The following is a 24581-nucleotide window of genomic DNA, read 5'->3' on the forward strand; positions in this document are numbered from 1 at the left end:
TGCATATGGTTTTGCCCATTTTGAGAACAAATTTGTACTGCGATCAGATCTGAATAAGGGTCTTTGTGTGAGTGTGTAGGGTCCTCTAACGGAGTTGTCACTGGCAAGGACCAAGCCGCAAGAGACAGCCACCGGCAAAGGGATAACGAGTCATGCAAAATGTGGAAAGAGTGAATGGTTGCCCATAAAAATCAAAAGCATTTCATTTACACAGTGCTGATTGACAGTTATTTGTAAAAGAAATTTGCAGCAGCTGAGGCACTATAGTTCCACAGCCAGCCCCCATCTTGCTATAGTAAGGCCCTTGTTCTGGGCTAGCAGAGATGGTCGTATCTCACATGTCGCCGAGAATAAGTGCAGCAATACAATTGTATTTTGTAATACGATGTTACAGATAAAGCCATATGGCTAGTAGGGGACAGCACAGAACATTGCTTTCTAACAGTAAGTAAAATGCCCTCTTCCTATGTACTACAAGGGGCAGATAGATACATCTGTGAAATACACAGTATGAGACTAGTAAGAGCACAGAAATGGTTAATCAGTCATACTGGAATACATGGACCCAGGAACTGGCAGCTGGTCCCTGCAATAACTGAATAACAGAAACAAAGATATCACAGTTAAGGAGGAGAGTAAACGTTAGGAGAATCAGTCTCTACCTCTCTTTCCTTGTTCTACAGTAATTGCATTATTTAAAGCCCTGTTTCTGTGACAACTGCTCAAGCTGACACATGCAGAGTGTGCGGCTCACAGGCAGTGCATGGCAACACTGCAAGGGATTCTGGGAGACGCTGGAGAATGGCATCCTTACTCTCACCCACTTTCTTGCTTTCTACCGTATAATTGTATTAACCGTTTCTCTGCTGGTCACCAAGAAATAAATAATTCCTTTTAGGTAGTCTGCAATCTTATACAGTTATACTAGTTATCTCTAATGAACCCTCCATTAATACTTTACCATCAGATGTTTATCATATACACGAATGATACAAAAATGAATTATCTAACGTACTGCATGTCCAAAAGCCTGACTGTAGACCTAATTGGCTGCAAATGTATTGATCAACGTCTGACCTGGACCTATCAGATGTCAGCAAGAAAGTGCAGAGAATGCAGTAGAACAGTGGCCACGGGGGAAAATGCAGTACAGTATATCATGCAGGTGTAATGCCTCCGACGCCATCTCTTTATCGAGGCGAAGCAGGAAGCCACATTGACAGGACGTAGTAACATTATCGCTGCTGGTTCAGCTGAATGAAACCCCCCCCCTTTACACATCACCTCCAATGTGGCCGCACGAGTGAGAAATCATCAAATCATCATTGCTCACCATCAAATGATTTTCCGCCCATTTGCAAATAGAAGTCAGTCTAGACTTTTATGAATTCTCTCTTGTGTACTATCACGGCACCCAAGTTTCTTACGTACGGCACCGTAGGAAAATCGCAGCGCATCGCATGGGCCATTATAACGGCCGTGCGATGCGATTTTCCTATGTAATTTATTCACTGCTCTCTTAGCCCCGGGGAATCGCATCGCACCTGTACAATGCCATTAGGTATACAATAATGACATACAATGAGGTTTTAGGCACCCCCTCACTATCCACGCCACCCCGAAGCATGGCGAGTGCAGCGAGCCCCTCCAACCTTTTCATACCCCTACTATCCACGTCGGCGTGGAGTTGATTTTATATAGTGTGGCAGGGGACGCGGATTACTTTACATGTATTCCGCGTCCACTCGCCACACTATATAAAATCAACTCCACGCCGACGTGGATAGTAGGGGTATGAAAAGGTCGGAGGACGCGGTCCGCCGCTGCTCGCCACGCTTCGGGGTGGCGTGGATAGTGGGGGGGTGCCTAAAACCTCATTGTATGTCATTATTGTATATCTAATGGCATTGTACACCCTATACAATATAAATAAAAGAGCACTGAATAAACTGCATAGGAAAATCGCATCGGCACTTACAATGGCACATGAGATGCGATTTTCCTACGCAGAATAGCCCACTAAGCAAATAGCTTAGTGGGCGCCGTGATAATACACAAGTACCATTCTCTCCCCTACGTCCGCATGAGAGGGTGTTCTAATACACATCTCCACACATGCTAGTAAGGGGATGCAGGCGGGGATGCTGACCTATTCCTAAGTCCAGGGTTTCTTTAACTTCCCCCAACACTCAGTGTCTACCATATTTTATCCCTTGTTCCCACCTCTATCCCCCATCCAGTCTCCTACCTCTCCTTGCTTCTTCTTCTCTCCTGTTACCCCACTGTCATTAACCTCTGCCCCACCATTGTCCTTCCACATCTCCACTCCTTGTCACCTCACCTCCCTCCTCCCCATACTGAACTCTTTCAATAGCCACTATCTACAGTTTTCCTTCCCTAACACCACTTCTCACACTGCTCCCTCTACTGGTGCCTCACATGTACATGCCACCCCTGGCCCAGTGCTTGACATTTTGGTGGTGTTGATGGTCCTTCTATCCTCCGGTTACTCCTACCAACTCATATCACCAGAACCATCCCTGACATTTTGTACATTTGAGGTGCTATATGCCTGCTCCAACCTGTTTATCTTTGAGTAACTGTCATTTACCATCCCCCTGGCATTCACACCAAAATCCCAGATCACTTTGCTTCCTGCCTCACTCACTCCTCCATTATTTTCGGTGATTTCAACATCACAATTGATATTCCCAAAGAATCCTCTTCCTCTAAACTTCTTATCCTGTTATCATCAATTGGTCTCTCCCAGTGGACCTTCTCACTCACTCACCTATTTGAGGAGAGATCTGGTCTTCACTAATGGTTCTGATATATGTGACTTCTATAACTCCCCATGACATTTAGGCCATCAACACAGCTTCCTTATACTCCCTGTTCAGTGGCGTAGCTATACTGCAGCAGCCCCCACGGTGGCTTGGAGGAGCCAGCACCAGCGGGGTCTGTGGAAGGCGCAGAGAATATCAGGAAGTGCGGCTCCCAGTCCCTGCTCTGTACTCCGTTGCTGCCGCTGCGCTTGTCACACAGCCGGCAGCCTGAAGACCCTCAGCTGATGTCCTGCTCCCCCCAGCAGCAACGGCCAGCTTCTCCCCTGCCTCTGCTCAGCGGCCTGCTTCTTTACACGTCCCGTGTAAAGCTTCTCTTGACCCACCACCCAGCAGCAGCGGCATTTAGCTTTTAAACCCCAAGTTCAGCCAGCAGCTTGCCTTATTATCCTCAACCGACACCACTCGGCTGCCGTGTCTGTGGCCAGCTTCTCCTCCCCCCACAGCTTCTCCTCCAACCTGACCCCAGCCAACTTCTTCCCACATGCGCAGTGGCAGAATGTTGCCCCCATATTATAGAGGGGCACCAATTTGTGGGGCAGAGAAGCAGCATCAACAGAGTGTGTGCAGACTGCAGAGAACAGGCGACTGCGGCGGCAGGCGGACTCGCAGGGCAGTCTGCTGCTGCTGGGGAGACTTTCAAAAGTCCCAGACTCTCCTTCATAGCTGATTGGCAGCACTGAGACTATAGAGCTGCTAGCCCAGCGCTACAGAGCTTTTATGGACAGCTCAGCGACAGCTCAGCTGTCCAATGATATATGAAGATGCATCCTGCTGCCCTGTTATTGGCTGTAGAAGGAAGAAAGGAGGTGGGGCCACTGGCATGCTGAAGTGTGTGTATAGACTATGGACTGAAGGAGGCTGAACAGTGAACACTGTGCTGGGTGGACTGCGGAGGAGGAGAGAACCTGGAAGCTCTCATCATGTACAACACAGTAAAAGTAAGCAATGCGGTGTTGTACTTTTTTTGTTTAATGTTCACACATATATATATATATATATATATATATATATATATATATATATATATATATATATATATATATATATACCGCTCAATAAAGGACTTTTACTTTACCAGAGAGACTGTGTGAGTGCCGCCTTCATCCTGTTGATTTAAATATATATATATCTCTTATATATTTAGCCAGATCTGTCACTCAACCCCTGTGGAGAACGTTCCTGTGTAGAACAGTTTCACTTTCATGTGTATGACGTTCCACCCCCTTGACATCACCTCTCCCCGCCCAGCCAGGGCTACAGTACACGCCCACCATCCACCATTACTCCACAGCCACCATCCACCATTACTCCTGCACATCCCTACCCTCTGCCAGGACTCCCGCGATTCGCGGGACCCCCCGCGCCCCCCCCCCTCCCGTGATTCGCGGGACCCCCGCGACCCCCCCTCCCGCGATTCGCGGGACCCCCGCGACCCCCCCTCCCGCGATTCGCGGGACCCCCGCGACCCCCCCTCCCGCCATTTGCGGGACACCCGCAACCCCCCCTCCCGCCATTCGCAGGACCCCGCACCCCCCCTCCCGCCATTCGCGGGACCCCCGCTTTCCACCCTCCCGCAAGTCGCGGGACCCCCGCGACCCCCCCTCCCGTGATTCGCGGGACCCCCGCGAACCCCCCCTCCCGCGATTCGCGGGACCCCCGCGACCCCCCTCCCGCGATTCGCGGGACCCCCGCGACCACCCCGGTATCCGGACTATTGTTAGACAGCACTTACATCGACACCATTAGTTTGACAGCTCAATAGGTCGACATGGTTTTAGGTCGACATACCATTAGGTCAACATGTCATTATGTCGACAGCTCATTAGGTCGACAGCTCATTAGGTCGACAGCTCATTAGGTCGACACTGCCATTAGGTCGACAGTGTCTATGTCGACAGTCAAAAGGTCGACATGGGTTTTTTCACTGTTTATTGAGCCGACCCCCTCGGCACTTCTCGCGATTTGCGACCGCCCCCTAATTCACACATTCGGGGACCCCACCTCCCGCGATTCATGCCCCCCTCACGCAATTCACGGCACCCCCCTTCCTGCGATTCGCAACCCCCCACGACCCCCCCTCCCGCGATTCACGAAAACCCCCGTAGCGCCCCCCTCCCGCGATTTGCGGGCCCCCTCGGCACCTCTCGCGATTTGCAACCGCCCCGTAATTCACACATTCGGGGACCCCCCCTCCCGCGATTCATGCCCCCCTCACGCAATTCACGGCACACCCCATACCCCCCTTCCTGCGATTCGGAACCCCCCACGACCCCCCCTCCCGCGATTCATGCCCCCTCCCGCGATTCACGGACCCCCGCACCACCCCCCTGCGCCCACCCTCCCTTGATTCACGCCCCCCTCATGCAATTCACGGCAACCCCGCACACCCCCCCTCCTGCGATTCACAGCCCCCCCACGACCCCCCCCTCCTGCGATTCATGACCCCTCCCGTGATTCACGGACCCCCGCACCACCCCCCCTTGACTCACGGCACCCCACGCGCCCCTCCCACAATTCACGGACCTCCGCAACCCCCCCTCCCGCAATTCACTAACCCCGACAACCCCCCTCCCGCAATTTGCGGACCCCCCTTCCCACGATTCAAGCCCCCCCCGCCCCTGCCCACGATTTGCGGACCCCCGCCCCCTCCCGCTAACCGCGGATCCCCACACACCACCCCCCCTCCCGCAATTTACAGACCCCCCAGACCCCCTTCCGGCAATTTCACCCCCCAGCGGACCACCGCGGCCCCCGCTCCCGCATTTCACGTACCCACGTGACAATGGGGGATCCTGTACCACCACAAGCAGGTACCGCCCCTAGGTGGGAAATCCGGCCCTGGCTGCCGCACTGCAGGTTTCCCCACTGCCCTCTGCACCAGCGCCACAACTTTTATCAATGTCTTGCCCACATACCACTATTATACAGCCTCCTGCTCTCATGCACGCTCACTCCCTCCCAGTGGGAGGAGACGCTCACCCACTGCCGGAAGCTGCATACTGTCCCCCACCCTCCTCCAGTTCTAGGGATGCCCATCAATGATTTTCAAATAATCGATGGTTTATGGCCGATGTTGAATACTTTTGCCATCAATGTGGGAGGACACTGCCCTGCCTCCTGTTCTCCTGCCCCGTAACTTCCGCCAGTGGAGACCCGCTCACCCTGTGTTGCCCACATTCCCCTATCATGCTTTACCGCCCAGCCTCCTGCTCTCATGCACCCTAACTCCCACCCAGTCGGAGGAGACACTGACTCCTGTATTTCTGTGCTGCCACGCTGGACCCTCACCCACTGGCAGAAGCTGCACAGTGTCCACCACCCTCTTTAGTCCCCCGTATGCCCACACACCCCTATCACTACCCAGCTTCCTGCTCTCCTGAACCGTAACTTCCACCACTGGGTAATCGCTGACGCTGTGTTGCCCACATACCCCTATCATGCCTCATATCCCAGCCTCCTGCTCTCATGCACCCTAACTCCCACCCAGTAGGAGGAGACACTGACTCAGGGCCACCGTCCGGTACTCCTGTGCTGCCACGCTGGACCCTCACCCACTGCCAGAAGCTGCAATACAGGGCATCTTTCATACAATTCTAACCATATTTCTCACAATACAAATGTTAACAAATTAAGGGGCGTAGCCCCTTACGCCGGTGTGAAGAGCGCCCGTAGGGCGCGATGAATCACCTAGTATATATATATTTACATACAGTATATACACACACACACATATAATGTATAGATATTAATGTGTGTGTGTATATATATATATATAGATATCTAGAGAGAGAGAGAGAGAGAGAGAGAGAGAGAGAGAGAGAGAGAGAGAGAGAGAGAGAGAGAGAGAGAGAGAGAGAGAGAGAGAGAGAGAGAGAGTGAGAGTGTTTGATAGTTTGTAGAAAACCAACTCCCCCACCCAACGATTCCCGCTAGTACACTGCCCTTAGCCTTCTCCCTCCCTATGCCTTTGAAAGGATCCGCTGAGTGCAGCTGCTTGATTACTTCATTGCACACATGTGTGTAATTTAGGTGTGTGTGTGTGTGTGTGTATATATATATATATATATATATATATATACACATACATACACACATACACGCAAGGGGGGGGGGGCACAAACATTATGGCAGGGGGGAGCAAAATTTATAGTTACGCCACTGTCCCTGTTTGACTCACTTCTCTCTGCTATTCCCTCTCTCGCCTATCCCGAACAAGACACTTCCCTATACAATACCTCCCTTATTTCTGCTCTTGACTCCAGTGACCACTAATAATCCCTGCAGATTAACACCTCAACCCTGGCATTCCAAATTCACCAGATATCTGCAAAAATGTTCATTTACAGTGGAGGAAATCACGCTCATTTTTAATTTATGTTCTCATCCTACAGTGATGCCCATTCTGTTTCTAAACAGTCATACTCTAAGAACCTCACGTCTTCCTAATCTTTGGACTGCCAGCATCTTTTTGCCACTGTCAACTCCCTCTTCTGCCCACCCCCAATTCGACTCCCTCATTCTCTGCTCTTGACTTTGCCACATACTTCACATCCAATCTTGACTCCATAGGTCAGCCACATCCCAACAGACCTTCAACATCCTCTCCCCTCCTTTCTCTGACCACCCCCACCAAGCATCTCATCAACTCTGGCTTCTTTCCCCCTTTATCTGCAGATGAAGTAATGGCCCTTATCTGATCCCCCTCCAAACACCTCCCCACAAGACCCTATCCCCTCCTGCCCCTTCCACTAATTATTTTCATCTGCCTGTTTCCATATTGCCCACCTCCTCAATATCTCTCCCTCATCAGACATAGACCCATCAGCCTTAAGACTGTACTCCACTGAAACTGCCTTCATGAAAATGCAATGACTTCTCTATGGGGGAGATAATGGGGGAGATTCTCTAAGTGAAAAATGCGGTAAAACCACCGTTATCGGGGTTTTTACCGCATTTTGGGATGCTGTAAGCATCCCCCGCCGGGTTACCGCGGCGGGGGGCATCGCCAGATTAGAGGCCAATGGGCTTCTACCGCAACCCTCCGCCGCCCCGCACCGACCCCCCGCCGCCCCGCATCGCCCCCTCCCCCCTCACCTGTGTCTGGGCAGCACAGAGCTGTGCTGCCCGGACCTGTGACCTCCTCCCTGCACTGATCCTCTTCCGGGTGCAGAAAGGAGGAGAGGCCGGTGCAGCAGCGCCGGGTGTGTGAGGGAGGGGGGAGCCGCCGGGACCTGCTGGGACCCGGCGACTCTCACCGCAAAGGACAGCTCTTAACGCAAGAACATATGCGATAATTATAATTGCGAAGGGGGGCGGAGATTCTTAGAGAATCTCCCCCTATGTCACCAAATCCAAGGAACACTACTCTCAAATTATTCTCCTTGACCCTATGCGCTTGAGACTGTGGACCACCCTCTCCCCCTGCAAATCCTTCACTCCCTTGGTATTTATGATACCGCTCTCTCCTGGCTATCCTTCTATCTCTGTGACTGCTCCTTCTCTATCGTCTCTGCCACTAACAGTAGGTGTCCCCCAAGGCTGTGCTATTGGGCCTCTGCTTTTCTCTTATTTGACTTCCAATATCATCTCTATGCTGATGATACTCAAATCTACCTTTCCTACCCTGACCTCTTTTCCTCTTCTCACTCATATATACAACTATCTCTATGCTAACTCTGCTTGAATATCCTAGCGCTATCCTAAATTTATCATGTCTAAATGTACATACACAATCTGCGATTTTGCCCAGCATGTATGCTTACCGATGGTGGTGAAAATCGATGGGCTAAAAAAATGCTCAGTGCATACACACTGGGCGTTTTTCACCCGATTTAGCAATTGAAAACACTGGGTGAAAACACTGGCTGCAGCAGGGAACACATAGCTTATTATATGGGGCAGAATGTGAGGAGCATAGACCCCCCCCTTACCCCCATCACACTGGCTGCAGCAGGTAACACATAGCTTATTATATGGGGGCAGAATGTGAGGAGCATAGACCCCCACCCACCCCCATCACACTGGTTGCAGCAGGGAACACATAGCTTATTAGATGGGGGCAGAATGTGAGGTGCAAAGACCCCTTCTGCCCCCATCACACTGGCTGCAGCAGGTGACACATAGATTATTATATGGGGGCAGAATGTGAGGTGCAGAGACCCCCCTGCCCCCATCACACTGGCTGCAGCAGGTGACACATAGATTATTATATGGGGGCAGAATGTGAGGTGCAGAGACCCCCTGCCCCTATCACACTGGCTGCAGCAGGGAGCACATAGATTATTATATGGGGGTAGAATGTGAGGTGCAGAGACTCCTCCTGTCCCCATCACACTGTCTGCAGCAGGTAACACATAGATTATTATATGGGGGCAGAATGTGAGGTGCAGAGACCCCCCTGCCCCCATCACACTGGCTGCCGCAGGGAGCACATAGATTATTATATGGGGGCAGAATGTGAGGTGCAGAGACCCCCCCCCCTTGCCCCCATCACACTGGCTGCAGCAGGGAACACATAGCTTATTATATGGGGGCAGAATGTGAGGTGCAGAGACCCCTCCTGCCCCCATCACACTGGCTGCAGCAGGTAACACATAGATTATTATATGGGGGCAGAATGTGAGGTGCAGAGACCCCTCCTGCCCCCATCACACTGGCTGCAGCAGGGAACACATAGATTATTATATGGGGCAGAATGTGAGGTGCAGAGACCCCTCCTGCCCCCATCACACTGGCTGCAGCAGGGAGCACATAGCTTATTATATGGGGGCAGAATGTGAGGTGCAATCACCCCCCCTGCCCCCATCACACTGGCTGCAGCAGGGAACACATAGATTATTATATGGGGGCAGAATGTGAGGTGCAGAGACCCCCCTGCCCCCATCACACTGGCTGCCGCAGGAAGCACATAGATTATTAAATGGATGCAGAATGTGAGGTGCAGAGACCCCCCCCCTTGCCCCCATCACACTGGCTGCAGCAGGGAACACATAGCTTATTATATGGGGGCAGAATGTGAGGTGCAGAGACCCCTCCTGCCCCCATCACACTGGCTGCAGCAGGGAGCACATAGCTTATTATATGGGGGCAGAATGTGAGGTGCAGAGACCCCTCCTGCCCCCATCACACTGGCTGCAGCAGGGAGCACATAGCTTATTATATGGGGGCAGAATGTGAGGTGCAGACACCCCCCCCCCCTGCCCCCATCACACTGGCTGCAGCAGGGAGCACATAGCTTATTATATGGGGGCAGAATGTGAGGTGCAGAGACCCCTCCTGCCCCCATCACACTGGCTGCAGCAGGGAGCACATAGCTTATTATATGGGGGCAGAATGTGAGGTGCAGAGACCCCTCCTGCCCCCATCACACTGGCTGCAGCAGGGAGCACATAGCTTATTATATGGGGGCAGAATGTGAGGTGCAGACACCCCCCCCCCCTGCCCCCATCACACTGGCTGCAGCAGGGAGCACATAGCTTATTATATGGGGGCAGAATGTGAGGTGCAGAGACCCCTCCTGCCCCCATCACACTGGCTGCCGCAGGGAGCACATAGATTATTATATGGGGGCAGAATGTGAGGTGCAGAGACCCCCCCCCCCCCCTTGCCCCCATCACACTGGCTGCAGCAGGGAACACATAGCTTATTATATGGGGGCAGAATGTGAGGTGCAGAGACCCCTCCTGCCCCCATCACACTGGCTGCAGCAGGTAACACATAGATTATTATATGGGGGCAGAATGTGAGGTGCAGACACCCCCCTGCCCCCATCACACTGGCTGCAGCAGGGAACACATAGATTATTATATGGGGCAGAATGTGAGGTGCAGAGACCCCTCCTGCCCCCATCACACTGGCTGCAGCAGGGAGCACATAGCTTATTATATGGGGGCAGAATGTGAGGTGCAATCACCCCCCCTGCCCCCATCACACTGGCTGCAGCAGGGAACACATAGATTATTATATGGGGGCAGAATGTGAGGTGCAGAGACCCCCCTGCCCCCATCACACTGGCTGCCGCAGGAAGCACATAGATTATTATATGGGGGCAGAATGTGAGGTGCAGAGACCCCCCCCCTTGCCCCCATCACACTGGCTGCAGCAGGGAACACATAGCTTATTATATGGGGGCAGAATGTGAGGTGCAGAGACCCCTCCTGCCCCCATCACACTGGCTGCAGCAGGGAGCACATAGCTTATTATATGGGGGCAGAATGTGAGGTGCAGAGACCCCTCCTGCCCCCATCACACTGGCTGCAGCAGGGAGCACATAGCTTATTATATGGGGGCAGAATGTGAGGTGCAGACACCCCCCCCCCTGCCCCCATCACACTGGCTGCAGCAGGGAGCACATAGCTTATTATATGGGGGCAGAATGTGAGGTGCAGAGACCCCTCCTGCCCCCATCACACTGGCTGCAGCAGGGAGCACATAGCTTATTATATGGGGGCAGAATGTGAGGTGCAGACACCCCCCCCCCCTGCCCCCATCACACTGGCTGCAGCAGGGAGCACATAGATTATTATATGGGGTCAGAATGTGAGGTGCAGACACCCCCCCCCCCCTGCCCCCATCACACTGGCTGCAGCAGGTGACACATAGATTATTATATGGGGTCAGAATGTGAGGTGCAGACACCCCCCCCCCCCCTGCCCCCATCACACTGGCTGCAGCAGGGAGCACATAGATTATTATATGGGGGCAGAATGTGAGGTGCAGACACCCCCCCCCCCCCTGCCCCCATCACACTGGCTGCAGCAGGGAGCACATAGATTATTATATGGGGGCAGAATGTGAGGTGCAGACACCCCCCCCCCCCCTGCCCCCATCACACTGGCTGCAGCAGGGAGCACATAGATTATTATATGGGGGCAGAATGTGAGGTGAAGAGACCCCCCCCCCCCCCTGCCCCCATCACACCACACTGGCTGCAGCAGGGAGCACATAGATTATTATATGGGGGCAGAATGTGAGGTGCAGACACCCCCCCCCCCCCCTGCCCCCATCACACTGGCTGCAGCAGGGAGCACATAGATTATTAACGTTCTTCTGAATCTTCCTTCTTTTTGCAGGTATGTTGTCATAGTGGAGGCGGAGGGGTCCTGAATCCTCCCACTGCCCCCTCCCTGCAATCTGCTGCTCTTCATCCTCCCCCGCTGTGGAGAAAACCATTTGGGCTTCCCCAGCCTGCGGGGGCTGTAGGGAAGATACCAGAGAAGCATGGCTGGAAAGGGGAAGTTTAGGCAAATAAATGTATTCCTATTTAGTGCACGATTTCCATAATTAAAAAGCTCTCTGTGACACAGAGAATGGAACGATGATACGCTGTCACTATTGTGATGTCCCCAGCAGCCAATGACAGTGACACAGGAATGCATCTATACCCAGCTCAGACAGCCTGTGATGTCACAAGTCAGGTCAAAGGTCAGCTGTCGGTGGAATCCAGCTCGGGAAAGAGTGCAGCATTATGTAGATAACAGGATTCTATGATCCCATCATTTTGTGCCAACTACATTGGGGACAATAACAAGTAAGTGTGCCATAGCTCAGTAGCTCACAGACATTGTCGAAGTTGACAGTCAATGTCAACACCAAAAGGTCAACACAAGCAAAAGGTCAACACATGAAAAAGCCAATGTGAGTTTTTCACATTTTTTTTTGGTGACAATGTTGACATCTGAGCAGGGTGACCCTCAACTAGTGTACTACGTCCCTCGTCATGCGTCAGGCTACTTTACTGGTCCCAACAGTGGCAAAGTGTGAAAAAAGCCCCCAAAAATTAAGAAAAACCCTTAACTTATGTCGACTTTTCAATGTGTCAATCATTGCCATGTCGACCTCACTGTAGATACACTCTCATGAGCAGGGCTTTTAACTCCCTCACTTATATCTTCCCTTGGTTTCTACCCCCAAGCTGATGCAGCAATGTCTATATATACCATGTCCAGCTCCCACAATGCTCTGCACTGTAAGTCACTGTCATTCTGTTTCTGTACTTTGCCAGGTGCTGCGGACCCCCTATGGTGCCATATAATAGTAATGATCAGAATAATCCTTGGTGATGTGCCGATGGGGATCACCACAATCACATACTAATGCGATATTAATGTTTGCATATTTCCCTATGGGTGTGAGGAAGAATGAGTTATGATACTGGGTGCAGAGTGCAACTGAATAACCAAATAGGTCATTGAACACTTTACACACCCTCAGGTATCTACCTCATTTCGCAGCTCCTCAGATAGAGCAATACTGACGGGGTAATAGGGATGGCCATCATTGCCATTGCCATCGATGGTTGCCATCGATGGCAATTCGGCAACTGGCCATCGATAGTGCTTAACTATGCAATGGATGACCATCAATATTTTTACATATCGATGGAAATCCATTGTGTTTGATTGATTGGCCTGTGGGCGGCGGGGCTTCGTGGGTGTCGGGGGCGGAGCTATGCTCAGTGTCCCAGCACTTTGGAAAAAAAAAAAACCAGCAAAACATCGTTTTGCTATTCCATCGATGGAGGGAAACCATCTGGTACTCCCCCATCGATGGTAAAAGTATTCAACATCGGCCATGAACCATCGATGATTTCGAATCATCGATGGTTGATGGCCATCCCTACGGGGTAATGGTTAGCAATACTGACTCAATGGGGTAAATCTATTAAAAACATACCATCTTCTTCTATTGAAGATGGTATGGTATGTTTCTTATGGCAACCATTCTAGATTGCTCTTGAAGGTTCTAAATAAATAATAGAATTTATTAGTAGAATCTGATTGGTTGCTACGGGCAACATCTCATCTGCAATAGAACTCTTATCTTAGTAAATTTACCCCATCTTCAGATGAGATTAGCTATAGGGACCACGGTCAGAAAAGCTATGAGGGGGTTCTGCTGCTGACAGGAATAGCGGGGTCGCAGTAAATATCTTCCATATCTGATGTGGCCCCTCAGTAAATAAGGGAATAAGCTGCATATATTCAATGATAAACGGGCCCCTAAATGTTACACAGCAGAAATAATGGCTTTACAGATCCCGCAGGAAGTCAGAGCGTGGTCAGCAAATAAGAATGACATCATCATAGCAAGTGGTAGCAGGACACAAATACCGAGCAAAGGAGGCATATATACAGTATATGTATAGAGAGAGAGATAGAACACATATTTCAGAACTCCGAAGTGATATAAATGGCTTTCAATTAATGGATTCAAAATTGCAGGGGAGGAGAGGTGCCCCCTTGAGAGCAGGAGCCCGGCGGCAGATGACTCCATTGCCTCCCAGAGTTCTGCCTCTGGTTCAAAGGTATTTTCCGCGTCCTGCTGATTTGTTTACATTAAAATCATCTCTTCCCTTCTCCACAAAAGCATCACCCCACATATTACTCCCTGTCACTAATAAACGGTATGAATGAGCACCTCTGGGTGATTCCATTGAAGAACGGAACAACAAGTTACCAGTGACCATGTGTTAAGTGTTTGTTGTTTTGTATCATTACTCGGCAATAGCACATGAATTGTGGAATAAAGTAAGATCAGCAGCAGTGTTAATGTGATCCATACATCAGGGAGCGGACGCCGGGAATAGCAGCCATTTATCAGCGCGGAGCGGTGAATGCTGAGCTTGGCAAGGCCGACAGGGTGAACTCATCAGTGTAACACTATGTATTCCGCATTACAAATCTACTGAAGGGTGCAAAACATGGACTGACCCAACAGACTAACTTTGTTTTTTCTGAAATATAATGTATATAGCTATGTATATAATGTATATAGCTATGTATTCCTGGCTTGGAACAGTTTTTTGGAAAACAATCTGTGAAGGTGGTTATTCTTCTAGGGCAGTGGTTCCCAAACTGTGTGCCATGGCGGTGCCTTTAGGAGCCTTGCAGGGGTGCCCTGGATTGGATCAAGTTTGGGAACCACTGTTCTAGGGATATTCCTCCCACGCACTAATAATGCAGCAGTAAGAAATGCCCCCGTTTATCTCCATAATATACAGTTTGTACAGGGCATGCCCACACTGATACCCCACTGCCATGCCAGATGGCTCACATATCTTTAGTAAGGAAGAATTCACCTCCTTGTTTATTATTACATATTCCGTATGCTATAACCGGTATAATAGCCCTCTGCCTACATCCCTGTGCTTTATATATATATATATATATATATATATATATATATATATATATATATATATATATATATATATATATATATATATATATATATATATATATATATATACACACACACACATACAGGAGTCACAACTCCTCTGTCACATTTTCTTTCCTCACCATTTAGACTCAATAAAGACTCAGCCGTACATTATGCCATACAGTAGCTACTCTATAAATTATATGTGCAAATGATCCAACCTAGCAGACAAAAATAACAATGCTGCCATCTAGTGGACTTAACTAAGTACTTCCAATAGCTGATTTAGTCTCTTAGCGCTGTATAATGGGATTGTGAGTATGCAATGCTTTATTTCTTCTGAATAAACGGTCTGACATAATGGTTCGAGAAACGCATGAGGGCATTTCCTTTCCGGCCCCCTGGGAACCAACAGCACAGCTACTCCTTTTACTCCGCTGTATAGCACGCAGCAGTCAATCATTCATGGTATCGCAGGATTACTAAGCTGCAGCTGTGAGCCACTGATAGCTGCTGAGCCTCTAACCTTTACAGCAGGGATGGGGAACCTACAGCCCTCCAGCTGTTGTGGAACTACATATCCCAGCATGCCTTGTTACAGTTTTGCTATGTGGCCATGCTATAACTGTTGCAGGGCATGCTGGGATGTGTAGTTCAAGTGTAGTTCCTTATAAGTGGCAATAAGGACCGCTTCTCTAAAACTGGTATGCACAAGTATTTATGAACATAGAGACTGATTCACACCTGTTTGCTAGGCTGCGTATACTCGCAGCTAGGGTGGCCAATCCCGGGATTGGGATCGGCGGGATACCGGGATTTGGCCTCCAAAATGCCGGGATTTCAATCCCGGGATTGGAGATTCCAATCCCGGGATTTTGGGATTAGACTGCACATGTGCAGTGTAATGCCGGGCAGCGTCTGAGCACCCACTCAGACGCTGCCCGGCTTCTCCCATACCCGGCATGCGGCCTGCGCAGCGTGATGAGGTCAGCTGTCACGCTGCGCAGGCCACACAGCGGAGCCGCCCACACACCCAGCAACCCGGCTTATCAGCACACAGCACACGCCCGCCCACCCGCCAAGCTACGCGACCACCCGAACAGCTACCCAGCCGCCCAGCTGAAGCTGCCCGCCCGCTCAGCTGAAGCTGCCCACCCGAAGCTGCCCACCCGCCCAGCTGAAGCTGCCCACCCGCCCGCCCGCCCAGCTGAAGCTGCCCACCCGCCCAGCGGACATACCTGCAGCCCACCCGGCTCCCAGCAATATCTCTACGCTCGACCACCCACCCAGCACCCGCAAATGTAAGTTCTGTGAATGTGCAGGGTGGCCGGGGCGTTTTTTTTTTTTAAATTAGGGAAGCCAATCCCGGGAATCCCGGGATTGAAAAAATGCCCCGGGATTGGCTTCCCTACTTGCAGCCTAGCAAACAGGTCGGCGCCACTGAACGCCCACCCCCCAGATCCCCTCTCCTGCAAAGGGATGTGTACGAAAAGCTCGCAGGAGCCGTTCACTCCTGGGGTTTGCACATGTGCACAAATGTGCATGCGCAAACCCCAAACATTGGGGAATGGGCCAAATTCAGGTTGTGAATTAGTCTATTGCATTGGAAACAACTCCATACCACTTACAGTTTATACTAATGTATACTCACCTAATTTAGATTTCTCCCCTCTGGGAGAAGCAATCTGCAGTAAACTTCGGGGGGTGAGATCAGACCTCTGACATCATCAAGAGCCACCCCCACTTTGACAAAATGCCGCAATTTGCATCATTTTAGCCCCACCCTCTCCGACGGGCCTGCTAATGCCTCTGATGATCTCTCACTCCTGCCTGACTCACTAGGGTGCAGGTAGGATGCAGGAGATAAGCAAAACAATGGGGAGCTTCCCGCAACTTCCAGGAGAGTACGCAAGTATGCTATTGGAAAGTCTTACAGCACTCCCAGAGACATTTTATTCATTATCCATTATACATATTTTGTGAAAGCCGCCCAGCGCAAGACAGCTCTTGACTATTGGGGGGACTGTGGGGTACCTGTCTGGGGCGAGTGAGTCTCTGAGGGGAGATTCTGTGAAGTTCTATTTTACTTCTAGGAGTATATCTACTAAGGAAGCACATGTAGGGGTACATTTACTAGAGGTTCTAAAAGTGAAAAGGGGGGGCATGTTGACCTTTGCATCCAATTAGATTTTGTCTATCATTTTCTAAGATGCAATAGAGAAATAATAGCTAAAATCTGATAGGTTGCTATAGGCAACATCCCCACATTTCACTTTTAGAACCTTTGGTATATTCACCCACTAAGCTCCATGGAATGTTGCTACTGCTACAACTACTGACTTACCTACTGTACCTACCCATTCATTTATATGAGACACACATGAAGCCTATGAGATACAGATGAAACTATGCTCATTGTGGCTGTGATGTGGTCGCTAGTGCCAGTTTGGCACAGGAAGTCTCACCACGCTGTACCGGTGTTGCAAGGTCTCACCACGCTGTGCCGTTGCTGCCGGGTCTCACCGCGCTGTGCCGGTGCTGCCGGGTCTCACCGCGCTGTGCCGGTGCTGCCGGGTCACCGCTCTGTGCCGGTGAATGTATTTTCAGGTGAATGTTCAGTGCATTCTTCCATTCTATTTAGGATAAGAATAACCTACCATAGGTGCCAGGCGGCATCTACGTTGCTCATGCAACCACCGAAGAACGACAGTAAGAGTCTGTCGAGCGCCTAACGCTTCATATAACAAGGTGAGCTTGTATGTATTTTAGGGCCGATTCAGAACCATTGGTATGGGTCCGAATTCAGCCCCGTTTTTGAAGGTGGGGGTCTGCGCATGCGCAGACCACCTGTGCAAACACCTTCTGTGAGTATCGCACTTACCATGGCGTTCACTTGGGAAGAGGGCTGGTGCAGGTGTTTTATGGGAGTCCCATTGAAAACGCTGAGCATTCCCCTGGGAAGCAGGTGGGTTGATATCTGCTTGTGGCAGGGGGGCTGACATCACATGATGTCGGAGGGCAGGCGGCTGAAGTCACATGACGTCAGCCGCCTGCTCTGTCTTTGTCTCAGTCTCCGCTGACTTATATTTGCGAGCCCATCTAATGGTTTCTCCTGCTGCAGCTGCATGCGAGGGGATGTGTTCTCATAACCCCATTTTTTCGGCGGGGAGGGCACTCTGAGACTCTGTAAGCTGCGATCTTTGCAGCTTACCAAGTTAATCAGGCCCTAGTGTTACTTCATAACATTTACTTTTATGCAGAAAAAAAACTAAAATCTTTATCATGCCTCAATAATTCCACGCAACATTTCCTCAACCCACTCCAAACACCTTGAGCATAAATGCTAGGAAGTTACCTACCTGCTGGGCCTTGGAGTACTTGATCACCGGAGGACCCCAGGACTCTGACAGACTCTGAGTATAGTCAAGACATAGGGGAATGTGCAGGCAGGAGACATTGCCTATTTCTGGGTATACAACTTGAAGGTCATCACTAGAAGATATAAAATGGTTTTACTATGGACCCATAAAAAATAACTGAGCCAGTCAACATGTTCATGTTAAAATGTAGGGTGTTGTAGCATTTCCTATTTTGTGTTTTCATGTGGCTTGGGTGGTTGTTGTGATTGGCAACATCTCCAAGCACTGGCACTGGTAATGCCTGGGTTTGACCCAGAGTGGAATCCCAGGTCAGACCGGTCATTTTCATGGGAAAGTGGTATATGTAGCACCCCCCCCCCCCTAACCAGCCCCGGGCTCAAAGAGCTGGTCCTGGGTTTAAAAAAACAGGGACCAAACCGTGTAGCGGTTCCCTGTAAAACCAGCACCAGGCTCAAGGGCCGGTCCTGGCACCCAAAATACAGGGGACAAAATAACTAGGGGCCCCCTGTATTTCAAGAACCAGCACCAGGCCCAACCAGCCAGCAGGGAAATGCCACAGCCAGGGGACACTTTTATATAAGTCCCCCCGGACCAAATCATTACCCCCTAACCGGTCAGCACGGGCAGGGGCCCGGGGCTGTCCCCCCTACTGCACTGATCTTTGTGTAAAAAAAATAGAATAAACCATTGGGTTCTGCTGTGGAACTATAAGTCCCAGCAAGCCTCCCCTGCATACTGGGACTTGGAGAACCACAAGTGCCAGCATGGGGGGCATAAATGGCCATGCTGGGACTTGTAGTTCCACAGCAGAACCATTAGTGAAATAAATACACACACACCAGAAAAATAAAAGTTTTTTACATATGAGCCCACTCAGATACTTACCTATCACATACTTTGCACAAAAAAAAATGCTCACCCGTACCATTGCTACACTGAGAAGCGATGAATGCTCATATTCAGCACTTCTCGCTTCAAATGGCGCTATTGGTTGCCTAGCGGCCAATCAGGAGCGGAGTTTCGGAAAGTCATACTGTTAGTTGAAAGTGCTCCTGTTGGTTGAGCAACTTGGAAAGTCAGCTACTTACTTGAGTGAGGATGCTTTTGATGCAGGCCTGGTCTTTTATAAAGCCTTTGCTTCAGTTATCGGGCCTCCTGGATGTGGGACTGGCAAGCAGAAGCAAAACCCAAGCAGTCTTTGTAGGCTCTACCTCTACCTGGAGGTCCTTCATTTTCATGACACATCAGACTCTTATCTCATAGTTGATTGTGAATTCCAAATAATCATGGGTGAAATGTAATAGGGTGAGAGAATCAGAAAGTGAGAGATTTGGTAAGAAATCTGCAGTTTTTTTTAAAGCGGCAATCATTTACATGGCAAAACCAGTTTGAGTTTGCCATGTAAATGATTGCGGCTTTAAAAAAACCTGCAGATTTCTTACCAAATCTCTCACTTTCTGATTCTCTCACTCTATTACATTTCACCCCATGTTTGAATGCTGCTTTTCCTCTGCATGTTGCTTAACACTTCTGCTAGACAAGACCTTTTTCCATCCAGTTGTCGCAGCACACCTGAGCTTACTTATGAGGCCCACGTGCCTATTGGTAGTCGTAATAGTACTGTGCCCAATCAGATATTTACCATGGTCTATGGATTCACAGCCTTGCGAGTCCACCAGATGCCGCCCTGCGAATGCCGATATGCACACCTCCCCCTCGCACGCCACGTTCGTACCCACGGGCTGCGAATGAACGTTTAACATAAACATCCATTCCCAGCCTGTGGGGGAACATGGAATGATGTGGAAGGCACACGCACATCTAAGGTTACTCTGAGGTAACCTTAGACGTGCGTGGGCATTCAAAAGGTGATGTCAGCTGTCCGCCCCCGGAGCCCACGCCATCTGGAGAAGGCCCAGCGTTTTCACGAGAACACCCATGAAACGCTGGGTGTTTCCATGGGCGCCACTATCCGCCGCCGCCTCACACCCCCCGGCTGCATCCTTGGGTGAGTGCACCCAGCGAATTGTCTGTTCACCGTGGCCGCACGCACCCAGCGTATGCACATGCGCAGAAATGCGGATGTGCCTACACAAAACATCGGTCCCCGTGCGAACGTACGGTCCTGGCGAATGGACCAGTATTACCCCCCTATATTTATTACTGATCTACTCTACTTCTGAGTTGGAGATTTCTGCCATCATGTATCAGGTGAGTTTGGAAAGACAGCCACCCCGACCGCCGCAATGCCAGCACTTTGTCCCTCTATGGGTGTCCACGACACCCATAGAGGGAGAATCAAATAGTGTGCCGAGGGTAGCGAGGCACCAGGCCCGCTGCGTGGCAGGCGCAGCGAGACCGCAAGGGGGGGGGAGGGGCGATCCACAGCGCCCCTTGTCGGCATTCTGGCGGTCGGGATTCCGGCATCAGTATTTCGACCGCCGGGATTTCATACTGATCCCCTCTGAGCGCCTCCTTCCCCTTTGTTAATGGTGCAGCTCTGTTACCCCCTTCAGGTCACAAGGCAGCTGATCTAGGTAAATGTTTTATTCTTTCAATCAGGAGGCAGAAAAAAAAAAAAGAACCAAATATTTGCAGTTCTATTATTGCATTCACTAGAATAGATCACATTACATAGGCTAGTAACCTTTACAGGTAACCAATGATCACCAGCCTTCTATTGTGTGTGCTTCAATGTAACATAAAAAGACATTGAGGAAGAAGGTGAAAAGAGATAACAGCTGCAGTCCCAATATTATAATAATAAGAAACGTTAGACTACACCAAATATAAGGTAGCTCTCCTGTCCTTAATAATGAATTGGTACTTGTTTCCTAGCACGGCCACAACGATTTAGATCGTTGTGGTCGTAAGATAAAAAATCGGATCGATCGCATCGCATGCGATTTGGTCGCATACGATGCGACCGATCCGACCGACCGATTTTTCACCCGATTTTTTTTTTTTTTCACCAGATTTGTTTCAATTGCCCCCCCAAATGTTACTAAGTGGGCTAGACCCCACGATAGACGTCAACCCGAAGCGTGGCGAGCGCAGCGAGCCCGCGAGGGGCGGCGGTGCGCGTCCTCCGACCTTTTCATTCCCCTACTATCCACTAGGGCGTGGAGTGAGAATAGAATAGTGTGGCGAGCGCAGCGAGCCACCGAGCCCGAAGCGTGGCGAGCGCAGCGAGCCCCGCGAGGGGACGCGTCTAACTTCACAGGGATACGCTGCGCTCGCCACGCTTCGGGCTCGGTGGCTCGCTGCGCTCGCCACACTATTCTATTCTCACTCCACGCCCTAGTGGATAGTAGGGGAATGAAAAGGTCGGAGGACGCGCACCGCCGCCGCTCGCCACGCTTCGGGTTGACGTCTATCGTGGGGTCATGGCGGGCACATAAAAAATGTGAAATGGGTCATATTGGGCCATTTCACCTTTTTTATCATTTTACCCTATGTGAGATGGACTTAATCAAGTCCATCTCATCTTGTGCCATTATAATGGCACAAGACCGACGCGATCCTCCCGATTTCAATGTTAAAAGTTTTTTTAACATTGAAGTCTATGGAAAAATCGGGTCGGTCGCATCGCGGCCGATTTTAATTGGTCGCGACCGACCGATTGACCCGATTTCTGTCAATCAAAGTGAAAAAATTGTAAAAAATCGGCCACATCGTGAGGATCGTGTCCCTTAATTAAGAGCCACGATCACTCACGATTGTGGCCGTTCTAGGAAACAAGTACCAATGAATTTAACACATTATTGATACAACGCCATTAATATTTATTTAAACATAAGTTCTTTTTGGTATGTCACTTTGATCAGTCTGCGACAGACAACATAAATCTTTCATCCTGCTAACCTGCAGAATTTGGCGTCATCGCCAGTGATGGGCTGTAAGGTGCATGAATCTCGGCGTGCAGAGAAACCGGGCACCAATGAGAGCAGGCATGTGCAGAGACACCACAGTCTGAACATTGCAGCCTGTTGAAAGTAATCAGATATTTAATGCAGAGAGGTCTTACTAGAAATAGCCAAGTAATGTTTTTATGTGCCTGCTTACACATCAGTAATTTGAAACATTGTGTACACACATATATATATATATATATATATATATATATATATATATAATTTTATAGTAGCTCACTGCATCTCATTGTATTTTGACTGTCATAAGCAGAGTCATACCACTTTCAGAAGGCGAATGTCCATCCCAGGGGCAACCTGGCATTTGCAGTCTGAAAGCTCCATGTCCAACCCGGCTTATTGCCAAGACGGTGATGTCACATGGGCAGTGGCGGATTCAGGGGGGGGGGGGGGGGGGGGGGGGCACCCGGGCACGTGCCCCCTCTGTCATTCCATTTGTAGCTGAGGACCAGGGCTTTCCAACGAGTCCCATGTCTCTAGCCCCCCCGGGAACAGGAGATATCGCCTGGCAAAGCTGTAACTTTTTTTCCCCGTAGGATAATATGGGACCCGTCAATTCCGACCCCCATCCAGTTCCGACGGCTGCCAGTTCACCCCCTGGCATCACAGAAGCTTTTGGTTAATCTCATTCAATTCCAAATCGCTTCAATATGATATCAGGCTGGTCCATATCGGTCAATTGGTTCCAGAGATATTGCATGTAAACCGATTTTTTATTTTTGAAATGTAATTTCATGGCTGTTCATGTTCTTTGAGGGCAGATTACTTTGGAACCAAACGTTCCAGTTTCACTGGACCAAAATCATTCAAAGCCCAGTCAAAAGTTCTTCAATATGATATTTGTCTCATGTAAATGGGTCAGTTGGTTCCGAAGCTATAGCCGGTTAAATGAGATAATTGGTTAAAGGGGGAGGGGTGGCTTTCTCTTGCCCTCACACCAGAAAATGCAGGAACTAGGCTGGTGTAAAAGGGGCCAACCTGGGAATGCATTTTCTGGTGTGAAAGGGGTATTATTTCAAATAGCCGGGACCTGCAGTGCTCTGAATACAGCCAGGCTCTGCCACTATCAGTGGCTATCACTTCTGCCTGGCGGCGGCGGTCCCCCATTTACCGCAAGCATGTATTCCCCCTTGGCAATGGAGCATGTAATCCCACATGGCAACGAGCATGGAACCTCTGGCAATGAGCATGTAGATAAGCAGCACTTCTGTAGCATCATTTTTAATAGGCATTATGGTGTTTGGCATAATACATTATGGACATAATGGTTTGTAACTTAACGTGTAATGGACATTATGGTGTAAATGTTTAATGCGCGCCTTTGGTGGACAATGTCCCTGTTTATGAAGCGTATTGTGAATTTTGGCTTAATCTAAGTGGCATTATGTGAATTCTGGCTCAATCCATGTGGCATTATGTGAATTTTGGCTCAATCCATGTGGCATTATGTGAATTCTGGCTCAAACCGTGTGGCATTATGTGAATTTTGGCTCAATCCATGTGGCTTTATGTGAATTTTAGCTCAATCTGTGTGGCATTATGTGAATTTTGGCTCAATCCATGTGGCATTATGTGATTTTTGGCTCAATCCATGTGGCATTATGTGAATTCTGGCTCAAACCGTGTGGCATTATGTGAATTTTGGCTCAATCCATGTGGCATTATGTGAATTTTACCTCAATCTGTGTGGCATTATGTGAATTTTGGCTCAATCCATGTGGCATTATGTGATTTTTGGCTCAATCCGTATGGCATTTTATGAATTTGGCTCAATCCATGTGGCATTATGTGAATTTTGACTCAATCCATTTGGCATTATGTGAATTTTGGCTCAATCCATGTGTTATTATGTAAATTTTGGCTCAATCCGTGAGGCATTATGTGAATTTTGACACAATCCATGTGGCATTATTTGAATTTTGGCTCAATCCATGTGGCATTATGTGAATTTTGGCCCATTCCATTTGGCATCATGTGTAAGGGGCAAGTATAATGGGGTCTAGTATTTTGTGCATAATGTGTAGAAGTTGTATATGGTGTTGTACACTACACTCAAGGACACGCCCCCTGTTGAGTCGCCACACCCCCTTCTCCGGAGCGCACAACTACATCCTTCACTTTTGTCGCCATGGTGGGCCTGCGTACTTTAAATGCCAGGGCCTATTTTTAATCCTATTCCTACCCTCTCTCTGTCGCTCATTTAGCATGAACACAGGCACCACTAACACTGCCCCTCCCCCACCTAAGCCCTCTTTTATCAT

The 24581-nt window shown here is 49.7% G+C and overlaps 1 protein-coding gene across 2 annotated transcripts in view; it reads right to left on the reverse strand.

Annotated features, from left to right (window-relative positions):
* Positions 1-24581, reverse strand: part of PEBP4 (phosphatidylethanolamine binding protein 4) — a 57062-nt gene that overhangs the window by 23145 nt on the left and 9336 nt on the right. For both annotated transcript variants that reach the window (XM_083184844.1, XM_083184845.1), the window contains exons 2-3: positions 22253-22374; positions 18368-18500 (exon numbers count right to left, since the gene is read on the reverse strand). In XM_083184844.1, coding sequence (XP_083040970.1) covers positions 18368-18500; positions 22253-22368 — 249 coding nt within the window. In that variant the 5' untranslated portion in view covers positions 22369-22374. The remainder of the gene's footprint in view (positions 1-18367; positions 18501-22252; positions 22375-24581) is intronic.

Source organism: Crinia signifera, chromosome 4 (assembly GCF_055691185.1).
Source record: "Crinia signifera chromosome 4, ASM5569118v1, whole genome shotgun sequence".
Classification (NCBI taxonomy): Eukaryota; Metazoa; Chordata; class Amphibia; order Anura; family Myobatrachidae; genus Crinia; species Crinia signifera.